The sequence below is a fragment of the Phacochoerus africanus genome, chromosome 11, assembly GCF_016906955.1.
Source record: "Phacochoerus africanus isolate WHEZ1 chromosome 11, ROS_Pafr_v1, whole genome shotgun sequence".
NCBI classification, from domain to species: domain Eukaryota; kingdom Metazoa; phylum Chordata; class Mammalia; order Artiodactyla; family Suidae; genus Phacochoerus; species Phacochoerus africanus.
The window spans coordinates 67,041,023-67,059,779 of NC_062554.1; the positions used below are offsets into that span (position 1 = coordinate 67,041,023).

General features: G+C 40.3%; 1 protein-coding gene across 2 annotated transcripts in view; it reads left to right on the forward strand.

Moving 5' to 3' along the window:
* Positions 1-51: 51 nt before the first annotated feature.
* Positions 52-18,757, forward strand: part of C4BPA (complement component 4 binding protein alpha) — a 47,074-nt gene continuing 28,368 nt past the window's right edge. Inside the window, exons 1-4 of one of the 2 annotated variants that reach the window (XM_047753218.1) lie at positions 52-271; positions 14,257-14,423; positions 15,886-16,071; positions 16,773-16,872. In XM_047753218.1, the coding sequence (XP_047609174.1) occupies positions 14,282-14,423; positions 15,886-16,071; positions 16,773-16,872 (428 nt within the window). In that variant the 5' untranslated portion in view covers positions 52-271; positions 14,257-14,281. Of the gene's footprint in view, positions 272-5,166; positions 5,190-14,256; positions 14,424-15,885; positions 16,072-16,772; positions 16,873-18,757 lie in introns of those variants that run through there. The other variant, XM_047753219.1, reaches the window with a different exon arrangement.

The following is an 18,757-nucleotide window of genomic DNA, read 5'->3' on the forward strand; positions in this document are numbered from 1 at the left end:
GTAACATAGACCATCCAATCAGAACTCTCAGAATGTACGTTACCTTATAAGGGGGACAAAAGGACCAAAATGTAAAGGGAAAACTAATGGAGGGTATATAAAGCAATGCCCCTCTGTGTTTGAGGCTCAGCCTTTGGATATGAATCCGCTGAGCCAGTGCTGGCAGGAATAAACGCTGCTTCCTGGCAAAAAGCCTTGTACGAGAATCCTGCAACAGAAAGGGTTTAATTTCCTGTCTGAAGGCGGATGGGAAGCTCAGATTACAGTCAAGGTATGTGCCTCATATTTTGTTTTATTTTTTTCTTTTTGTGACTGCACCTGCAGCATATGGAAGTTCTCAGGCTAGGGGTCTAAATTGGAGCTGCAGCTGCAGGCCTATGCCACAGCCATAGCAATGTGGGGTCTGAGCCTCATCTGCAACCTGAGCTGCAGCTTGCAGCAATGCCAGATCCCCAACCCACTGAATAAAGCCAGGGATTGAACCTGAATCCTCATGGACACCAGTCAAGTTCTTAACATGCTGAGCCACAGTGGGAGCTCCTCATATTTTAAAATGAAATGCAAATGAGGCAAAAATTAACCCAAAATTAACCAACACTTTTGAGGCAAACATTAAACTCTCATTTTGGGAAAAATAGGCTCATAACAGTTATAGCCTTTAAATGACTTATTGAGACAAAAGAAGAATTAAAATTCACACCCTCACCTAGTCTCACCTACATCTGGTTTATAAAACCCAGTTTCTGAATCTTCTGCAGTAATAGTGCTTACTGCTTTTTGGAAGAAATGCCACCCTACCTGGTCAATTTGAGATGTTGCAACGTATGTGAATACATTTTTTATAACCCCCTTTTTTTAAGAGGGCAGAAAAATAAAAATCCTAAGGTTTTCCTGTCCAGATCTTATACTGAGCTGATAGGACAATCTTCTCCCTTTTCTCATTTTGACCTCTGCTCAGAACATATAGGAAGTCTGAGTAAAATAGGAATAAAATACAGAAGAGGACTTGAAATAATGGAAAATCTCTAGGTGAAGTTATGAGGGAAAACAAGAAATGGATAGGCCACAGTGTATTAATGGATACACACACACACACACACACACACACACACACACCATGAATTCAGAGTGTTTAGAATGAAGTATACAACTTTCAGGAAAAGTGTGCTATGGGAGCTCACGTGAGAAGCGACAGACTTCTGTCTTGAGGAGGAAGAGCCAAGCAAACATCAAGGAAGATATCACATTTTCGGGGTCTTTGAATGTGAGTAGGATTTAGAGGCAAATTTAGAGAAAAGGCCATTCTAAGTAGAAAGAAGATTTGAGTATAATTTAAAATAAAAAAATTAAATATAGTTGATTTATAATATATTAGTAGAAAGAAGATTTGAGTATAATTTAAAATTAAATATAGTTTATTTATAATATTACATTCGTTTCAGGTGTACAATATAGTGATGTAATTGTCAATAGGTTACACTCCATTTAAAGTCATGAAAAATAATGCCTACATTTCCCTGTGCTGTACAATATATCCTTGTTACTTATTTATTTTACACACAGTAGTTTGTACCTCTTAATCCCCTACGTCTATCTTACCTTGCCCTCCTCCCTTCTCCCCACTAATAACCACTAATTTGTTTTCTATATCTGTGGGTACATTTCTGTCTTCTTATATACACTTATTTGTTTTAGTTTTTAGGTTTCACATATATGTGATAACATAGAGCATTTGTCTTTCTCTGCCTGACTTATTTCACTAAACGTAACAGCTCTAGGTCCATCCACATTGCTTCCAATGAGAATCAGATGCTTTTTTTTTTTTTTGTCTTTTTAGGGCTGCACCTGTGGCATATGGAGGTTCTCAGGCTAGGGGTCCAATTGGAGTTACAGCTGCTGGCCTACGCCACAGCCACAGCAATGCAAGATCCGAGCTGCATCTGTGGCCCACACCACAGCTTATAGCAATGCCAGATCCTTAACCCACTGAATGAGGCCAGGGATCGAACTTGCAACTTCATGGTTACTAGTCGGATTCATTTCCACTGCACCACCATGGGAAGTCCAATATTATTTTTTTTAAAGGTGCTGCAAAGGGGCAGGAAGGTTGAAACATATTTAGGGAATAGCATATAGCCTGGATTACCTGGTTAAAGCATAGGATGTGATAAGAGAGACTGGAGAGATACATTAAGGCTAGGTTATGGGGGGGTTAGAGGGCATGTTAGAGAATTTAAACTTTATTTGCTATGCAGTGAGTAAGATGGGAAACTTTCAAGCAAAGACGTGATAAGTACGAAACAGATTTTTCTTACAACAATATGTAGTGCAGGTATAGTAGGAAAAGAACTAAACAGAAACCAAGGAAAGGGCTACAGCGATAGTCCATCTGAGAAACAGTGATGACTGGAACTGGTTTGATGGCATTAGAAATAGAAGAGGGACAGCAGGGAGTTCCCGTCATGGCTCAGTGCTTAATGTATCTGACTAGGAACCATGACGTTGAGGGTTTGATCCCTGGCCTCGATCAGTGGGTTAAGGACCTAGCATTGCTGTGTGCTGTGGTGTAGGTTGCAGACGCAGCTTGGATCCCACGTTGCTGTGGCGTAGGCCGGTGGCTACAGCTCCGATAGGACCCCTCACCTGGGAACCTCCATATGTTGCGGGAGTGGCCCTAGAAAAGACAAAAAAAAAGGAAAAGAAAAGGGACAGCAGAATTGAGAAACATTGCAAAATCATAAAGCTTGTCAACTGATTGAATTTTGGAGGATGAGAGAGAGGAAGCATTTAAAGGTGAGTCTGAAATTCCATTCCTGGAAGCCTGCATTAATCTTGGAGTCAGAAGGTAAAGCTACTGGGCCGGAAATGAGAAGTTCTTCTTTGCTGAGTTTAAAGATGTTTATCTGGGGAGTTCCTGTTATGGCGCAGTGGAAACAAATCCGACTATTGTCCACAAGGATGTGGGTTTGATCCATGGCTTCACTCAGTGGGTCGGAGATCTGTGTTGTCGAGACCCGAGGTGTGTAGGTCGAAGAGGTGGCTTGGATCTGGCATTGCTGTGGCTGTGGCTGTGGCTGTGGAGCAGCTGGCTCCAATTCAACACCTAGATTGGGAACTTCCATATGCTGTGAGTGTGGCCCTGAAAAGCAAAAAAATAAATAAATAAATAAATAAAAAATTTAAAAAAAGCTTATATGACGTCCAATGGGCAATGACTAACGACTACTGTAAATCTGAGTTTAGGATGTAGTTATGGGGCGGTCCTCTTAGAGAGACTAGTTAAAGCCACAAGAGCAGGTAACATAAAGGTGTGAAGAGGAACAGTTTTAAGAAGAGGAACTTGGGAGGTATCTATAGGATGTAAAGAAGGAAGGGGAAGTAATAACAACTAAGAAAGAGCGATTAGTAAGATAGGGACATCAGGAAAGTTGAGGGTAAAGGAAGCCCAAAGAGATAAGAGTTTCAAAAAGGAGGTTCTCAGCAGGGGCAGGAACTGCTGAGAAACCACAGTGATGAGTTAAAGAAATTTTGGTTTTGGAGATAAGGGCATGCCTCATAGCGGTGTGTCAGTAAAGGTGGGAAGAAGCCAGATAGAAGACCATAATGGGAGGGTTGGGGATTACTTATCAGGACAGAGTGGGCTGGAAACATAGGAAATTCTTTTAAGAAGTTCAATGTCTCCCAGCAGAAGAAAACCTGAATTTGAGATTTTTGGCAAGAGTGAAAGAACATTTCAGGATGGAAGACACATCGAAAATAAGGAAGGAAAACAATGAGCAAATCTCTTCATGGGAGTGAATAGGGAAAAATATTGGAGGAGGATGGAAGCTAATGTGGAATGATGGCTTAGAAAAGTAGGAGGAAAGACCATCTGCTCAGAGGAAGACAAGTTGCTGACTTGGAGAGAAAACTTTGGAACAGTCACTCTGGAAAGTGAAGAAATGATTTCCAGCAGACAGGGAAATGGCCTTTTGAAGACCCACCTTCAAAGGCTATATTTCCTCCCACTTGGTTCTCTAGACTGCATGATTTGGGATCCTCTTTTAGTTTCATTTGTTTAAAGCTCAATGGATTTTATTATACTTATAGTTGTACACATATCATCACAACCCAGTTATGCTTATTCCTGTCAAATCAGCAAATCGGTCTCACCTTTGTAACTTGGCCCATGTTCTTTGCCTCTAATACTTAGTTTCATCTAATAATTTCCACTTTTCATTCAAACTGCCTCTCGACTCTCCTATCGTCTATGAAAACTTTTGCTGTGATTCAAATCCTTCCTTTCTGAAAACTTTATAGGACTTTTGGGGTTTATTATAGAAAAAGTAAAGTTAGGAAGAATTGCTGTTTCCCTCAGCATACAAACCTAATCCTAAAGATTGAGAGTTTAATTGGATAATGTCAAGGTGTGTGGTCCTTCTTTGATCTCTGTCATAGAAGACAGGACTGGCCCTTCATTGCATCCTTCTGAGCAGCACTCGATCATAGACCAACTTCGAAAGTCTTTTGGTATCTAACATGTGGTTCCAGAGATGGTGATAGCAATTAATATTTATGGAGTGCTGATTATTTTCCCAACAACTCAGCACATTGCTGGAACTCAGTACATGTGTTCAACTCCTCACCTTCTGAACTTTCTTGGAGTGGGAAGGAGAACAGCCCAGAGAAAGATCATAGTCCCTGAGCCCCAGGAAAGCCAGCGGGACCTAGAATCGCGGAATGCTGTTCATTTTTGTGCACTCAGTCTGAAACCTGCAGTATTCAAGGTTTTCAGGCAAGCTGGACTGCATCTTATGTAACTCTCTTTTGTTTATACATATAAAAGAGTCTTGCATCAAATTCGTATTACATTTCCACTTAGGGGAAATGGTTGGCAGAGGAGAAAACAAATGATTGCGACATGTTATCAAGAAAGAGGGCTAGTGAAGAGGAGGGAGATAAATAAATGATTTTGCTGTTAATCATTCACTGGGCCAATAGAGAGTCTCTGCCCGCTCATTTCTATTTGGCCATCCCTGAAAAGCCAACCACATGGCTGGAATTTAGCCTTTACTAGCCAACTTCATGGTATTCTGGTAAACTCTTATCTGGGGAGGAACTAAGGCTATTACAGATCAAAGTAGTTTTCTTCCTTAAGAAACTACCCAAGGCACCACAAGAGAGTCGTCTTCTTCTTCAGCTACCTACAGGTCAGTGTCTTATTTAGGGTACCTCGCAGGGAAGGCTGGTGGTTTAGCCCTTTAAGGAATGCAAAATTAGAAGGAAAATACAGACACACACTTGGAGTGTTTTCAACAGAAGACTTTTCAGGGGTACTGCGTTAAGGGGAAATGTGACTTGCAAAGTGCTTTTAACTGCTACTGAGCCTCAATTTTCTATTATAAATGGGGAAATAACAATGCCATGGAGCGAAGCAGAAAAAAAAGTAGGAAGTTACTCTTGTTATTGCATGTATTGTCTTGGTTTGTTAGTCCTTTACCATCTTTCTCTGGGGAGGTAGGCGTGAGGAGCTGAGGCAGGAGGTAAGAGAGACATCCCAAAGGGAGTCCCAGAAGACCTGGTTTTCAGAGTCTACTTTCTGAAAATTGGAGCAGTTTCCTTTTTGGAGATTTTATTAATCATTCTGCATCTCCACCCTCAATAGCAAAGACCTTTAAATTTGGTAATAAGGAGGATATTGTTTAGCCTCCAGTCAGTTTTTGAAGCTAGAAGCCTTCTTTGTCCTTACTTCCTTTCCTTCTCTCACTTTTTGAATCTGGTGATGTTGATTCATCTTCCTTCTTGACAGATGTTGATTCATCTTCCTTCTTGACATTCTCTTCTCTTTTGTTGTAGGACATAGTACAAGGCTTTGCATTTCAGTTCTTCAACCTCTCTTCCCTTTTCTGACTCCTGTTCTGTCTCTAAATGTGGTAGTAAAAGAGAATACAAAGTCAAGTGCTCAAGAGGGGAAGATGCATCAAAGAAGGTTTGTAGAGACACATTTGAATATAATGTGGACACAGAAGGAAGGAACTGATGGAGAAAGACATTCTAGGAAGAAAGAGGAAAGTTCTTTCTGGTGTCTGAAAGTGATGTGATTGGAAGTGCAGGTGTGCAAGCCACCTGAGACTGGAGAAAAATATTATCCTTTCCAGAGGTATCTGAATTTTAAAAAAGGGAGTTTATTGATTGATTGATTGATTGATTGATTGATTGTCTTTTCTAGGGCTGTACCCGAGGCATATGGAGATTCCTAGGCTAGGGGTCTAAATCGGAGCTGTAGCCACTGGCCTACGCCAGAGCCATGGCAACACCAGATCCGAGCCGCCTCTGAGACCTACACCACAGCTCACGGCAATGCCAGATCCTTAGCTCACTGAGAGAGGCCAGGGATCGAACCTGAAACCTCATGCTTCCTAGTCAGATTCGTTAACCACTGAGCCACGATGGGAACTCCTAAAAAGGGAGTTTAAGCAAAATAAATACATTAACTTAATAGGTTAATCTCTAATGGGAGGAGAAATTTGGAGGCTGAGGATTTTCCCAGAGGCTCTCAAATTGCACTGCTTTGGCAAGTGCTGGTGGTATTTTTCACAAGAGAACCTCCATGTTGACTATAGTTCTTGAGTTCGTTTCATTTCTACAGGAATTCAAAAGGGGATGGATGTCATTGAAATATGAGGGCATTTGCAAGGGAAATCTCAGCTTTTCAGTGAGCAATGACAGAATTCTAGATGTTGTAGGGAATAAAAAGATGATATAAGTTTAATATCATTTTAAGGATAAGAAACTGAGGTCCGAGGAGCCGATATAGCTTCTCCAAGATCACAGAAATAGACTGGTATGGCTGGGACTCGAATTCAGGTCTCCTCAACTCAGAAGTCTTAACCTCCATCTCCATTCTCCGTGGTCTCCTGAGTCCTGCGCAGGTTCAGATGACGGACCCCAGTGAGTCATGACGATAAACTGCAAATGGCCCACCGAGCCACTGCACATCCTGAGTATAGTAAGAGAAGTCAAATCACTGAAGCATCTCTTCAAAATTTACCAAGCACTTCAAAATTTACAATGCATTATTTCATTTGGTCCTCAGTAGGTATGTAGGTCATTGTCACTCTGAAGATAAACCTAAATTGAGTTTCATATTTTACATTTACTGAATAACAACTGTATGCAGTTAATAATAGGTTAGAAACTGGAAAGTTAAATAAACACCTTCTGTTTTCTTCAAGGAACATTCAGTCTATTTCGGGAGGCAAAAGAGAATCGATAGTGACAATACAATGCGGGGTTAAAATAAAGGTAACAGTAAAGTACTGGGGGAGCATAGCAGTGACTGATATTTCTTGGAGGGACTGGGCAATTCTTGACCAAGGAGCTAGATGACTAACCAGGGGAGTGAGAGCATTCATACACAAAAGCCGTCATATGCCTATTTTTGCAGATGCTTGGAAAGTTCTAGGATGTGTTTTGGGAAAGGTAAGCACTTTGATGTGGTTGAAGTACATTGTTTTAAGTGAGCAGAAGTAGTGGGAGAGTTGGGAGAGTTATGGGGACCTAAAGAATTGGGGACCATGGGAGTTTTTAAGTAAATGGCTTTTTAGGACTAAAAGAGCATCCATGAGAAGGCTGGAAGCTTTTGCAGTGACCAAGGGTGGAGCGGAGAGAACTATGAAACCAAACCTGGACTGTGGAAGTGGAGTAAAAGAGAGAATGACAAATTCTAGTGTTGCTATGGCCCATGTGACAAGACTTGGTGACTCTGAATATGGAAAGGTGCCCAGAGAAAGGAGGCTAGGATGACTCAGGTTCCCAGTCTAGGTGACTGTTATGTTGGCTGAGACAGAAAGCAAAGCTCAAGCACTGTTGGGAGGAAGAGAGTGCCTTTAGTATATTGGATTCAAGGTGCCTGGGAGATACAAATGAAGCAGTGGTAAATACTGATTTGCACCTTGGAATTTATTATAATAATTTTTTTAAAAGATTTTTGCTTTAATAAGAAATCTAAGTGATTACCAGGGGTTGGGGTTTGGGAAAAATAAGGAGAGATTGGAAAAGATTTTCAGCTATAATAAGAAACTGTAAGAGGAAACTTCAGCTTTCAGCTATAAGATGAAGAAGGTTTGAGGATTTTAACTATAGTTGATAAAACCGCCTTGCATAGTTGAAATTTTGCTGAGAGTAGAACTTAAATGTTATTTCCAGAAAAAAAAGATACACTGCTATGTGGAATCTTAAAAGACAAACTCATAGAAAAAGAGATTAGACTTGTGGTTATCAGAGGTGGTAGGTGGGGCAGGATGGGGGATGGACAAGGAGAGGAAGGGAGGAATGTGGTCAAAAGGTACAAACTTCCAGGTATGAGCTACATAAGAGCTGGGGTGAAACATACAACATCATAGCTATGCCAACACTGCTGCATGATGCATAGGAAAGGTGTTGGGAATTAATCCTGAGTTCTTATTACAAGGAAAAAATTTTTTCCTTTTTATTTCTTTTCTTCTTTTAAAAAACTGGATATACATGAGAAGATAGATATTAGCCGGACCTATTACGGTAATCATTTCACAATATGTGCAAATCAAGCCATTGTGTTGTACACCTTAAACTTATGAAATGATGGAGTTCTCAACATGGCACAGTGGAAATGAATTCAGCTAGGAACCATGAAGTTGCTGGTTCGATCCCTGGTCTCCCTCAGTGGGTTAAGGATCCAGGATCCGGCGTTGCTGTGAGCTGCAGTGTAGGTCACAGATACAGCTCGGATCTGATGTTGCTGTGGCTGTGGCGTAGTCCAGTGGCTGTAACTCTGATTACACCCCTAGTCTGGGAACCTCCATATGCTGTGGGTGCAGCCCTAAAAAAAAAAAAAAACCCACAAAACTTATGAAATGATGTATGTCAATTATTTTTCAATAAAACTGGGGAAAAATAAATTTGTGAGGTGATGGATGTGTTCATTAGATGGGGGAATAATGTGTACCTTTGTCAAATCACCAATCATGGTGATTGTACACTTACAATTTAGTCACTTATACCTCCATAAGGATAAATTAAAAAAAGAAATCCAACAGTCAACACTTTTAATTTGCCTTCAGGATTGCAAGGAAAGAGGAAAGTGTAATAATTTCCTTTTGGATTTTCTAAGAAAATATTTATAACTTTCAAAAGCAGAAATGTTAATTTAAATATTATCCAAGACAAAAAATAATTTGCTAAGATAACCAGTCAGGATGGTAGACTTTCCGGGATTAAAGGTAATGTTCAAGTGGCAGAGAACCAATCTCCTTTGTTAGACGTAACATTTTGCAAGTCAATCTTATGATGCAGATTTCTGCTGTTCAGTCGCTGCAGGGGAAGAGAGAATAGTTCCTCCTTACTTTGCTGAGATTTCTTTCACTGACTTTTAGAAAGGTCCACAGTCATAAAGCTCAGCACTGGAAATTTACTAGTTAGCAACACGACTAAAAGAGGCAGGCCTGAATGGTTCAACATTTACATGTGGGAAATAATAGGGCAGAATAAGATTTTTTTATTAGCAATGGAGATAATGGAGCATGTAAATTTCGGCACCTCCAGGAGACAGCTGGGACCACAAGTCTGTGAGTGATTCACCGAGGAAGGTCAGAGTCATGGGCTGGTTGCCTTCCTTCCAGGAAGACAGTTCAGGGGAGGGAAGAAGACGCTCAGGACAGGCCCCCGTGGGCACCAGCATCGCTGCTCTGGGTGTGGCACTGGGTCTCACTACTACCAACGGCCACGGTGAAGACCTGACCAAGGGCTTCTGGCCCAAGGCTAGTGTGGTTTCTTCTGCACAAAGGCTTATTAAAGTCCCCCGGAGTTGCAGTCATCCGTCATTACAATTTTATTTTATTTATTTATTTATTTTTATCTTTTTAGGGTCGCACCCATGGGATATGGAAGTTCCCAGGCTAGGGGTTGAATAGGAACTGTAGCTGCTGGCCTATGTCACAGCCACAGACACTCCAGATCTGAGCCTTGTCTGTGACCTACACCACAGCTCATGGCAACACTGGATCCTTAACGCACTGAGCAAGGCCAGGGCTCGAACCTGTGTCCTCATGGATGCTAGTCAGATTTGTTTCCTCTGAGCCATGATGGGAACTCTGTCATTACAATTTTATATCATTATTGTGATGATGTTTTGGTGCTAGGAGTTCTGGTTCTGTCAGAATCCCATTCCAACACCAATTCTGTCACTCTCTTCTCTAATATTTTTTATGAATATTTACTATGTGCTGTCCATGCCTGAACCAAGGCTCCTCTCAGCAATTCTGGGAGGCATGTAGTTGTTTTTATTTTATAAAAGAGGACACTGAAGCTTAGAGGAGCTTAGAGGGCTAAGTATCTTGCCCCTGGGCCATTCCTGTGTGGTGGAATCAAGATCGAACCCACATGGCTGGGTCTGACTCCAGCCCATACCCCGGACCACATACTGTCCTCCTGTGTCCCCAGCAGTACATCTGTGGCCTTGGTGCAAGGCTGCGTGATGTAAATCCCTCACCACAAGGTGGGGTCTGTTTGTATGGCTGTGTTTTAGCTCCGGTCATAACCTGCATTTTTTGTTCGTTCCTTGCCTCCTTAGTGTCCTATGGTGTATGGTTGACAATCTGCTGACTTTAGATTAAGGATGGGGAAACAACCTTGAGTAAAATTCCTGGGGTCTGTTCTCATCAAGATAGCAGGTGTGCTTGCTTTAAATTCAGGTGAAATCTGCCCTTGACAAAACAAACACTCTAAGAATAGATATGGACATGGAACAGATTACTTTTCTTTAAAACATATTTTAGCACGAGGTGCTTTTGTTTTCCTTTTTCCTTGTCTTTTTAGGAAGCAGCATATGGAAGCAGCAGCATGTGGACCTTCCTAAACTAGGGGTTGATTTGAAGCCACCTATGCCACAGCCACAGCAGCACCAGATCCAAGCTGTACCTTCGACCTGCACCACAGCCTGTGGCAACGCCGGATACCTAACCCACTGGGTGAGACCAGGGATCAAACCAGCATCCTCATGGACACTGTTCAGGTTCTTAACTGACTGGGCTACAACGGGAACTCCTAGAACGAGGTGCTTTTGAATGTAAATCCAACAAACACTTGTTGAGCACTTGAACGTGAGGCACAGTGATAGGTCGAATGTTGGGCAGAGATAACTAAAAACCACCTTCTGACTTCAAGGATCTTATGGTCCAGTGGTGAAAACAGACTTCAGGTGTCAGTTAAGCCAAGTCAGAATCAGTGTTACAAAGCCTCAGTGGTAACTGGAACATGGAGACTGGCCTGGAAGATAGGAGAGGCATCAGAGAAGGGACTGCTAGCATGAGTAACAGCATTTGAAGTATTTTTGTTCAATTTCCTGAAGCTAAGGTTTTAATCTCATGGCTATATTTTTATCATAACAAGTCTTTTTCTGATTATATTCAATGTATGTATTTTCTTGTGAAAATCATAACAACTGTAGCAATTCGTATGGGAACTTTTCACTTTATGCTCTAGCCTCTTGACTTTTTATAGTCAAATTCTATTTTGCCAGTGTATCAGTATTTTAAAATCTCTTCGGTTTCACTGAAATTTAATAAACATGAGACAGCTACTGACATCAAAAATGAAGGAAGGGAGTTCCCGTTATGGCGCAGTGGAAACAAATCTGACTAGTATCCATGAGGATGTGGTTTCAATCCTTGGCCTCACTCAGTGTGTTGGGGATCCGGCGTTGCTGTGAGCTGTGGTGTAGGTCGCAGACGTGGCTTGGATCTGGCATTGCTGTGGCTGTTGTGTAGGCCGGCAGCTGCAGCTCCAATTCGACCCCTACCTAGCCTGGGAACTTCCATATGCCTCGGGTGTGGCCCTGAAAAAGACAAAAGAAAAAAAAAGAAAAAAGTGAAACTGATTCTTATGTTTTTTATACTTTATTTTTTATTTTTAGTTTTGTCTTTTTGTCTCTTTAGGGTTGCACGCAAGGCATATGGAGTTTCCCAGGCTAGGGGTGGAATCGGAGTTGTAGCTGCCGGCCTACACCACAGACATAGCAATGTGAGATCTGAGCCATGTCTGCGACCTACACCACAGCTCATGGCAATGCTGGATCGTTAACCCACTGAGCAAGGGCAGGGACCGAACCCGAGTCCTCATGGATGCTAGTTGGGTTCATTAACTGCTGAGCCACAATGGGAACTCTGGTTTTTATGCTTTATAACAGTTTTTATTGGGTGGGGAAATTGATCGTATTTTGTAAATTTTGCAGATGGTTTAGTAGACTTGTTTACATTATATGGAATTGCCTTCCCTCCAACTGTCTCCAGTCTCATCTGATGGCTGGGGCAGAAGAAGAAAAGTCTAGACATCAGGAGGTCGGTGTTAGGAAAAGAGAAAAGGGGAAATAAGAAAGAAAGGGGCTCAGAATGCTGATTGTGGTTTCTCCTGACCACAATCACCCTAGCTCATTCATCACAAATTCCACAAACATATTTTTAGTCATCAAGACAATTGATAAACTGTCCAACAGGTTAAACTTACTTTTTAGCAGAATTGTCTGGTGGCCATGTTACCAAGCTCCTGAGACACCATGCGCACAGGCTGGAGTTGCCTACAACTGGCAGCAGGTAGAAGGATGAGCATCAGAACTGAGTTTTGGAAAGATAAGGTTAGATGAGTCCTTACTCAATGAAGAAATCAGGGCCCGCTACATAGTGTGAAGGACCACTGTGAACTTTCTTCCCCCTGAATGTGGAACAAAAACATCTTTGAGGGCAATAATTGAGGGGTCTCCCTTTATCTAAATGGCTAAGCAATTCGTATGAATTACGGACACAGGGAGTGCAGAATCATGTGGCTCTAACAGAAATATCAGAATAAAAGATGCAGTTCAGTATTTCATTGGGAGTTAACTTCCATATATTCTTTTGAGGATGAACACCGTTTCTGAGGTAAATTTAAGATATACTGTTTTTGCCAATGGGAACAGGAGTGTGGTGATGAGAAAAATGTCCTTCGTGATTTGGCTTTAAACAAGTCTCAAAATAGTCTGATTAAATCATGAAAATACATTTGTCTCATATATTTTTCTTTGTCTTTATATGTCTTTATATATCTACATATGTCTGTCTGTCTATCTATCTATCTATCTATCTATCTATCTATCTATCTATCTATCTATCTGTAAAACCATTTTTTTCCCAAAACTGCAAATTGCTTGATGGTTTATTGCCTCCATTGACAGCTGTTATGAGAAACTCCCAATGTTACACATAGCGATCCTAGTGATCCAGCTCCTTTTCTCTATCTCATTATTTTCTAGCCTTTTTGTTTTGTTTTGTTTAACATTTGGTGCCTCTTCTCTAACCCCTCTGCCTTTTTTTGGCCACAGCATCTCTGTGGCTCACCTGGCCAATGCAGTAGTCTTCTTAACCAACCTCCCTGTGTCCTCTTCTCGTCCAGGTCAATCTATTATGTATACATCCACCATCGTGATCTTAAAGCCGAATAATGGGTCAGTCTAAGGACACATTAAAAACAACCAAAACATAACGAATCCGACTAGGAACCATGAGGTTGCGGGTTTGATCCCTGGCCTCGCTCAGTGGGTTACGAATCCAGCGTTGCCGTGAGCTGTGGTGTAGGTTGCAGACACAGCTCGGATCCTGCGTTGCTGTGGCTCTGGTGTAGGCTAGTGGCTACAGCTCTGATTAGACCCCTTGCCTGGGAACCTCCATATGTTGCGGGAGCAGCCCTAGAAAAGGCAAAAAGACAAAAAAAAAAAAAAGAAAAAAAAAAGAAAAAAGGAAAACAACCAAAACAAAATCCAAAACAAAACAAAAAAATAGCTCTTTATTTCCCACAGGGTAGTGTCCATAAATTCCTAATTTTGGCCCTCCCATCCCATTCAGACCTACCTATAAGCTGCCCCCCTGCTGAACAACCGTCTCCCCATCACCAGCACTTTACTTTCCAGCCAAATTGAAGTATTGTCTTCTGCTCCCCAATTTTCCTGCATCCATTTTCTAAGGTTTACGGCCTATCTAATTCAGATTCAGCCCCCTTCCATCTCCTCACTTGGAATTACTCTCTCTCACGAGCGAAGTGTTTCTGCAGAAGCTAACACTCACTGCTTTGTGTTCTAACATTTGTGTGCCTGTCTTTTCTTCCACTCTAGGCTGTAATTTCTCAAAGACATGGATCCCATAGCATTTATCTTAGTGCTCTATGGCAATTAGGAATTCGATGACTGTTTATTAAACTGAGTTCTTTCAACAGAAAAGTGTCAGTGAATCATCAGGTCATGGACTTCCCAAGAGCTCTAATTACGATCTTTCATGGAAAGGGGACAATGGCATCCTGGCCCTTCTCTAGGCGGTGGAGAGTCTCTGATCCTATTCTGTTCCAAGTGACCTTAGCTGCTGCTCTGTTGGCTACTGTTCTTGGTGAGTAATAGGAAGACAAGTTCCGATTGTCAATATTTAACATCATCCACTCATGCACTTTCAAGACTAACAAAGATACTTAAGCTTTTAGAAGAAGTCCTGCTTCAGCAGCAAAGTGTTTATTTGACCAGAAATTTGGAATTTATTTGGAATTATGTGGAATGCAGGGGGAAATTTGCTTTACCTAGAAAAGCGTGGTTCTTTTTTTTTTTTTTTGTCTTTTTGCCTTTTCTAGGGCTGCTCCCGCAGCATATGGAGATTCCCAGACCAGGGGTCCAAGTGGAGCTACAGCTGCTGGCCTACACCACAGCCACAGCAATGCCAGATCTGAGCTGCGTCTGTGACCTACATCACAGCTCATAGCAACGTTGGATCCTTTACCCACTGATCAAGGCCAAGGATCAAAACTGCGCCCTGCTAGTCAGATTCGTTTCCACTGAGCCATGACTGGAACTCCAGAAAAGCGGTAGTTTTGCAGATACTTCCCCCTAGAATTTCTTTTCCAGGAATTTCCAAAACAGTCTGTCCCCAATCATGAAATGAAACAAATCTGTATTATCTCTCTGAACAATCTTTAATGTCCAAGGGTTTATCTGGAATGGACAGGGGAAGTGTATCATTCTACTTTGGCTCCTGAAGGTATACTGGCCCTATATTTCATTCTGGCAAGCAAAGCAAGGTTAACATTTTTATGCTTCCAAGGCCCCATATTTCTTCCTTCAAATCCCTCAAAATCCAAAGGGTGCCCAAAAGTACAAATTAGAAATGTTTTTCTCGGGGTTCTCGTCGTGGCGCAGGAGAAACGAATCTGACTAGGAACCATAAGGTAACCTAGTTGGAACATAAGGTTGCAGGTTCGATCCCTGGCCTCACTCAGTGGGTTAAGGATCTGGCGGTGCTGTGAGCTGTGGTGTAGGTTGCAGACACAGCTTGGATCTGATGTTACTGTGGCTGTGGCATGGGCGGAACCTCCATATACTGCGGATGCAGCCCTAAAAAAGACAAAAAGACAAAAAAAAAGAGAGAGAGAGAGAGATTATTCTTATCCTTCTCCCCAGTTTCTGTTTCCTGAGACAACTGATGTGACATGATGTGACATGATATATTTCTGTTGAGGAAAATTGTAGGGCTTCTGGATTTGCAAGGATACATCTGAGTCAGCAGAATCGGAGAATCTGATAGGCAAATGGAATCATGTCTGCTATTCTTTTAAGATAAATTGTTTCATTTAGAGAAGGGGTGAAAAGTTTACGCCTTTTATCATTATCCTTGTCATTAATCAACAAACGTGTTACTAATTACTCACTGGATTCATTAAACAATGTGGATAATAGGAGTTAACGATTTTTTTCTTGGTTAGAGGAGAAAAGAATGATTTCTGTCCTAAAATGATGTTACTGAAATGTTAATATTCTGTGTCTCAGGCTGTAACTTTTGGTGCTGTTGTCATTTTGGTGTTCAGGCAAATGTGGTCCTCCGCCTTATTTACAATTTGCTTCTCCAATAAGTGAGTTGAATGAGACAGAGTTTGAAACTGGAACTACTCTGAAATACAACTGCCGCCCTGGATACCGTAAAATTACTGCGAAAAATCATGTTATTACCTGTGAATCAAGAGGCACATGGAACTACATTGAATTCTGTGTCAGTAAGTATGAACATTTATTTTTCTTCTTTGTTTTTTTCCTTCCTTGCAAATGTATCTCAGGAACTAATCTTAGTGAATGCAAATGAATATCTTTGGTCACTAAGGAACAATCCAGTTTGTCAGATACTGATTTCAGCGTACACATGTGCCCCACATTTTTGAAGAACATAAGCGAAAACAACAACAACAACAAAAAAAAACAAAAAAAATGATAAACACAAAAACAATTAGGAGCAGTCTAGCAGCATAGAAAAATAAGTCTATCCTTTACAATATATTCAGTGAATACTTTTTTCCAGAAGTGAATGAGAAGTTCAATTTAAACACATTGAAAACTAGATTCACTCTAAAAAATTATAAAAAGTTACGTTATTAGAAAATGGTAATGTCGTTTGAAAAGAAACCTCACCCAAAATATCTGCTATGTTTGTAAGAATATGCTGTGTTTCACTCGCAGTTGAGAATTAATTCTGTGACCTTTTTCCAGTAGGAAGGGTATATACATAATGATCCATACCTTTTGTGGGGGCGTTCCTTTTGTGACCAAGGACATGCATTTTTGAGTAGCTCAAGTTCAAAGTACACGTTGGTAAATCCTGGGCCATAGACTCCATTTACCACAGTGATTAATCAGCCCTCTTTTCCAATACCATATGTATGAGTACATGGTATCACTAATCATCATTTTAATTTTCTCTCAGAGAAACAATGCGGAAATCCAGGAGAATTACTTAACGGGCAAGTGAAAGTTAAGACAGATTACTCTTTAGGATCACAAATAGAATTCAGCTGTTCAGAAGGGTGAGTATAAAGCCATCTAGAAACAATACTTCTTTTTAAAATTAATTTTAAAAATATCTCACATATTCATATCTTTCAAAAATAAAAATGATGTAAAAAATTATACACTGAGAATTCGCACTTCTGTTCTATTGCCAGCCTCCCCATTTCTTTGCATTCTTAAACAGGGAACCGCATTTATTGGCTTCTTCTGTATCTTTCTAGTATCCACTTATACAAACACGAGCTAAGAAATATCGCTATTTTGTACCTTTCCCATAACAAAAGTAGTTTTGAATCTTTAGCAGTTTTTGAAGCACAGAAATATTTTTTTGTTTGTGTCTAGAGAGGTTCCTCATTACTTCCCTTTTGCAACTGCATAGGAGTTTATTGTGTTGGCGTGGTTATGGTGTAGGCCTCAGCTGCAGCTCTGATTCTGCCCCTAGCCTGGGAACTTCCGTATGCTGCAGATGTGGCCTTAAAAAAAAAAAAAAGGAGGTAAAATGAAACCTTATTACAGTTCAAAGTATATTTCTCTTATTATGAGTAAAATTGAACATATTTTTTATATTTCAAGTGATGTTGCATTTATTTGTGAATTATTTGACACATCCTTCCCCTATTTTTTCTATTAACTCATTTACATTTATTTATTTATTTATTTATTTATTTATTTATTTATTTATTTATTTGTCTTTTCAGGGTTGCATTTGCAGCATATGGACGTTCCCAGGCTAGGGTCAAATCAGATCTATAGCTGCTGGCCTACACCACAGCCACAGTAATGCCAGATCTGAGCCGTATCTGCAACCTACACCACAACTCACGGCAACTCTGGATCCTTAACCCATTGAGTGAGGCCGGGATTTGAACCTGCGTCCCTGTGGATACTAGTCAGATTTGTTTCCCCCGAGCCACATTGGGAACTCCTGAACTTTTTATTTTTATTTTCTAAGATACACACATACACACATTCACATGAATCTATGCATATTAAGGTTTAAACCTTTTTTCTGATAAGAGCTGCAACTTTTCCTCCAATTATATTATTTGTCTTTTGACTTACTTGGCTATTGGTATATTTTTTGTTCTTGAAAATAAATTGTTTTTTATGCTGTTAAATTTATCAATCTCCTTTTTAAAATGGCTTCTGGATTTTAGGTCTCAACTTAAAAGGCTTTACCAAATACAGGATTTTGAACTATTTGCCTAGGTTTCTTCTATTACATTTTTTGTTTTCCTATTTTTTAATGTTTAAAGATTTGATCAATTTGTACTCAATATATGGTATACAGTATGAGGTGCATATATTGGTCCATATTTTTTTCATATGGCTTTCCTGTTATCCCAACATCATTTATTAGGAAAAACAAATCTATCTTCAGTTTACTGATCTGAGAGTGCTCGTTGATATTCTATGAAATTCCAATTTGCATCTGGGTCTATTTCTGGATTTTTTATTCAAAGCCATTGTTTTCCCTATATATTTATTACACATTTCATAGTCATCTACTTATTGAGGCTTTAAAACATGTTTTAATAGTCAATATGGGTAGTCCTATCTTATTGCTCTTCTTTTTCAGAATGTTCTTGACACTACTTATTTGTTTATTTTTCTATATGATCTTTAAAGTTAGGAGTATTTTGTAATCAGTGTTGTATTAGCTTTTAATTTTAGGAGAATAGATTTTTTATTTTATTAATTTTTTTTCATTTTTAGTGTTTTATTGAAGTGTAGTTTATTTACAATGTCGTGATAATTTCTGCTATACAAAGTGACTCAGTAATACATGTACACACATCCATTCTTTTTCAGATTTCTTTTCCCACATAGATTATCAGAATATTGGATAGAGTTCTCTGTGCTATACAGCAGGTCCTGTTAGCTAATCATCCCATATACCTC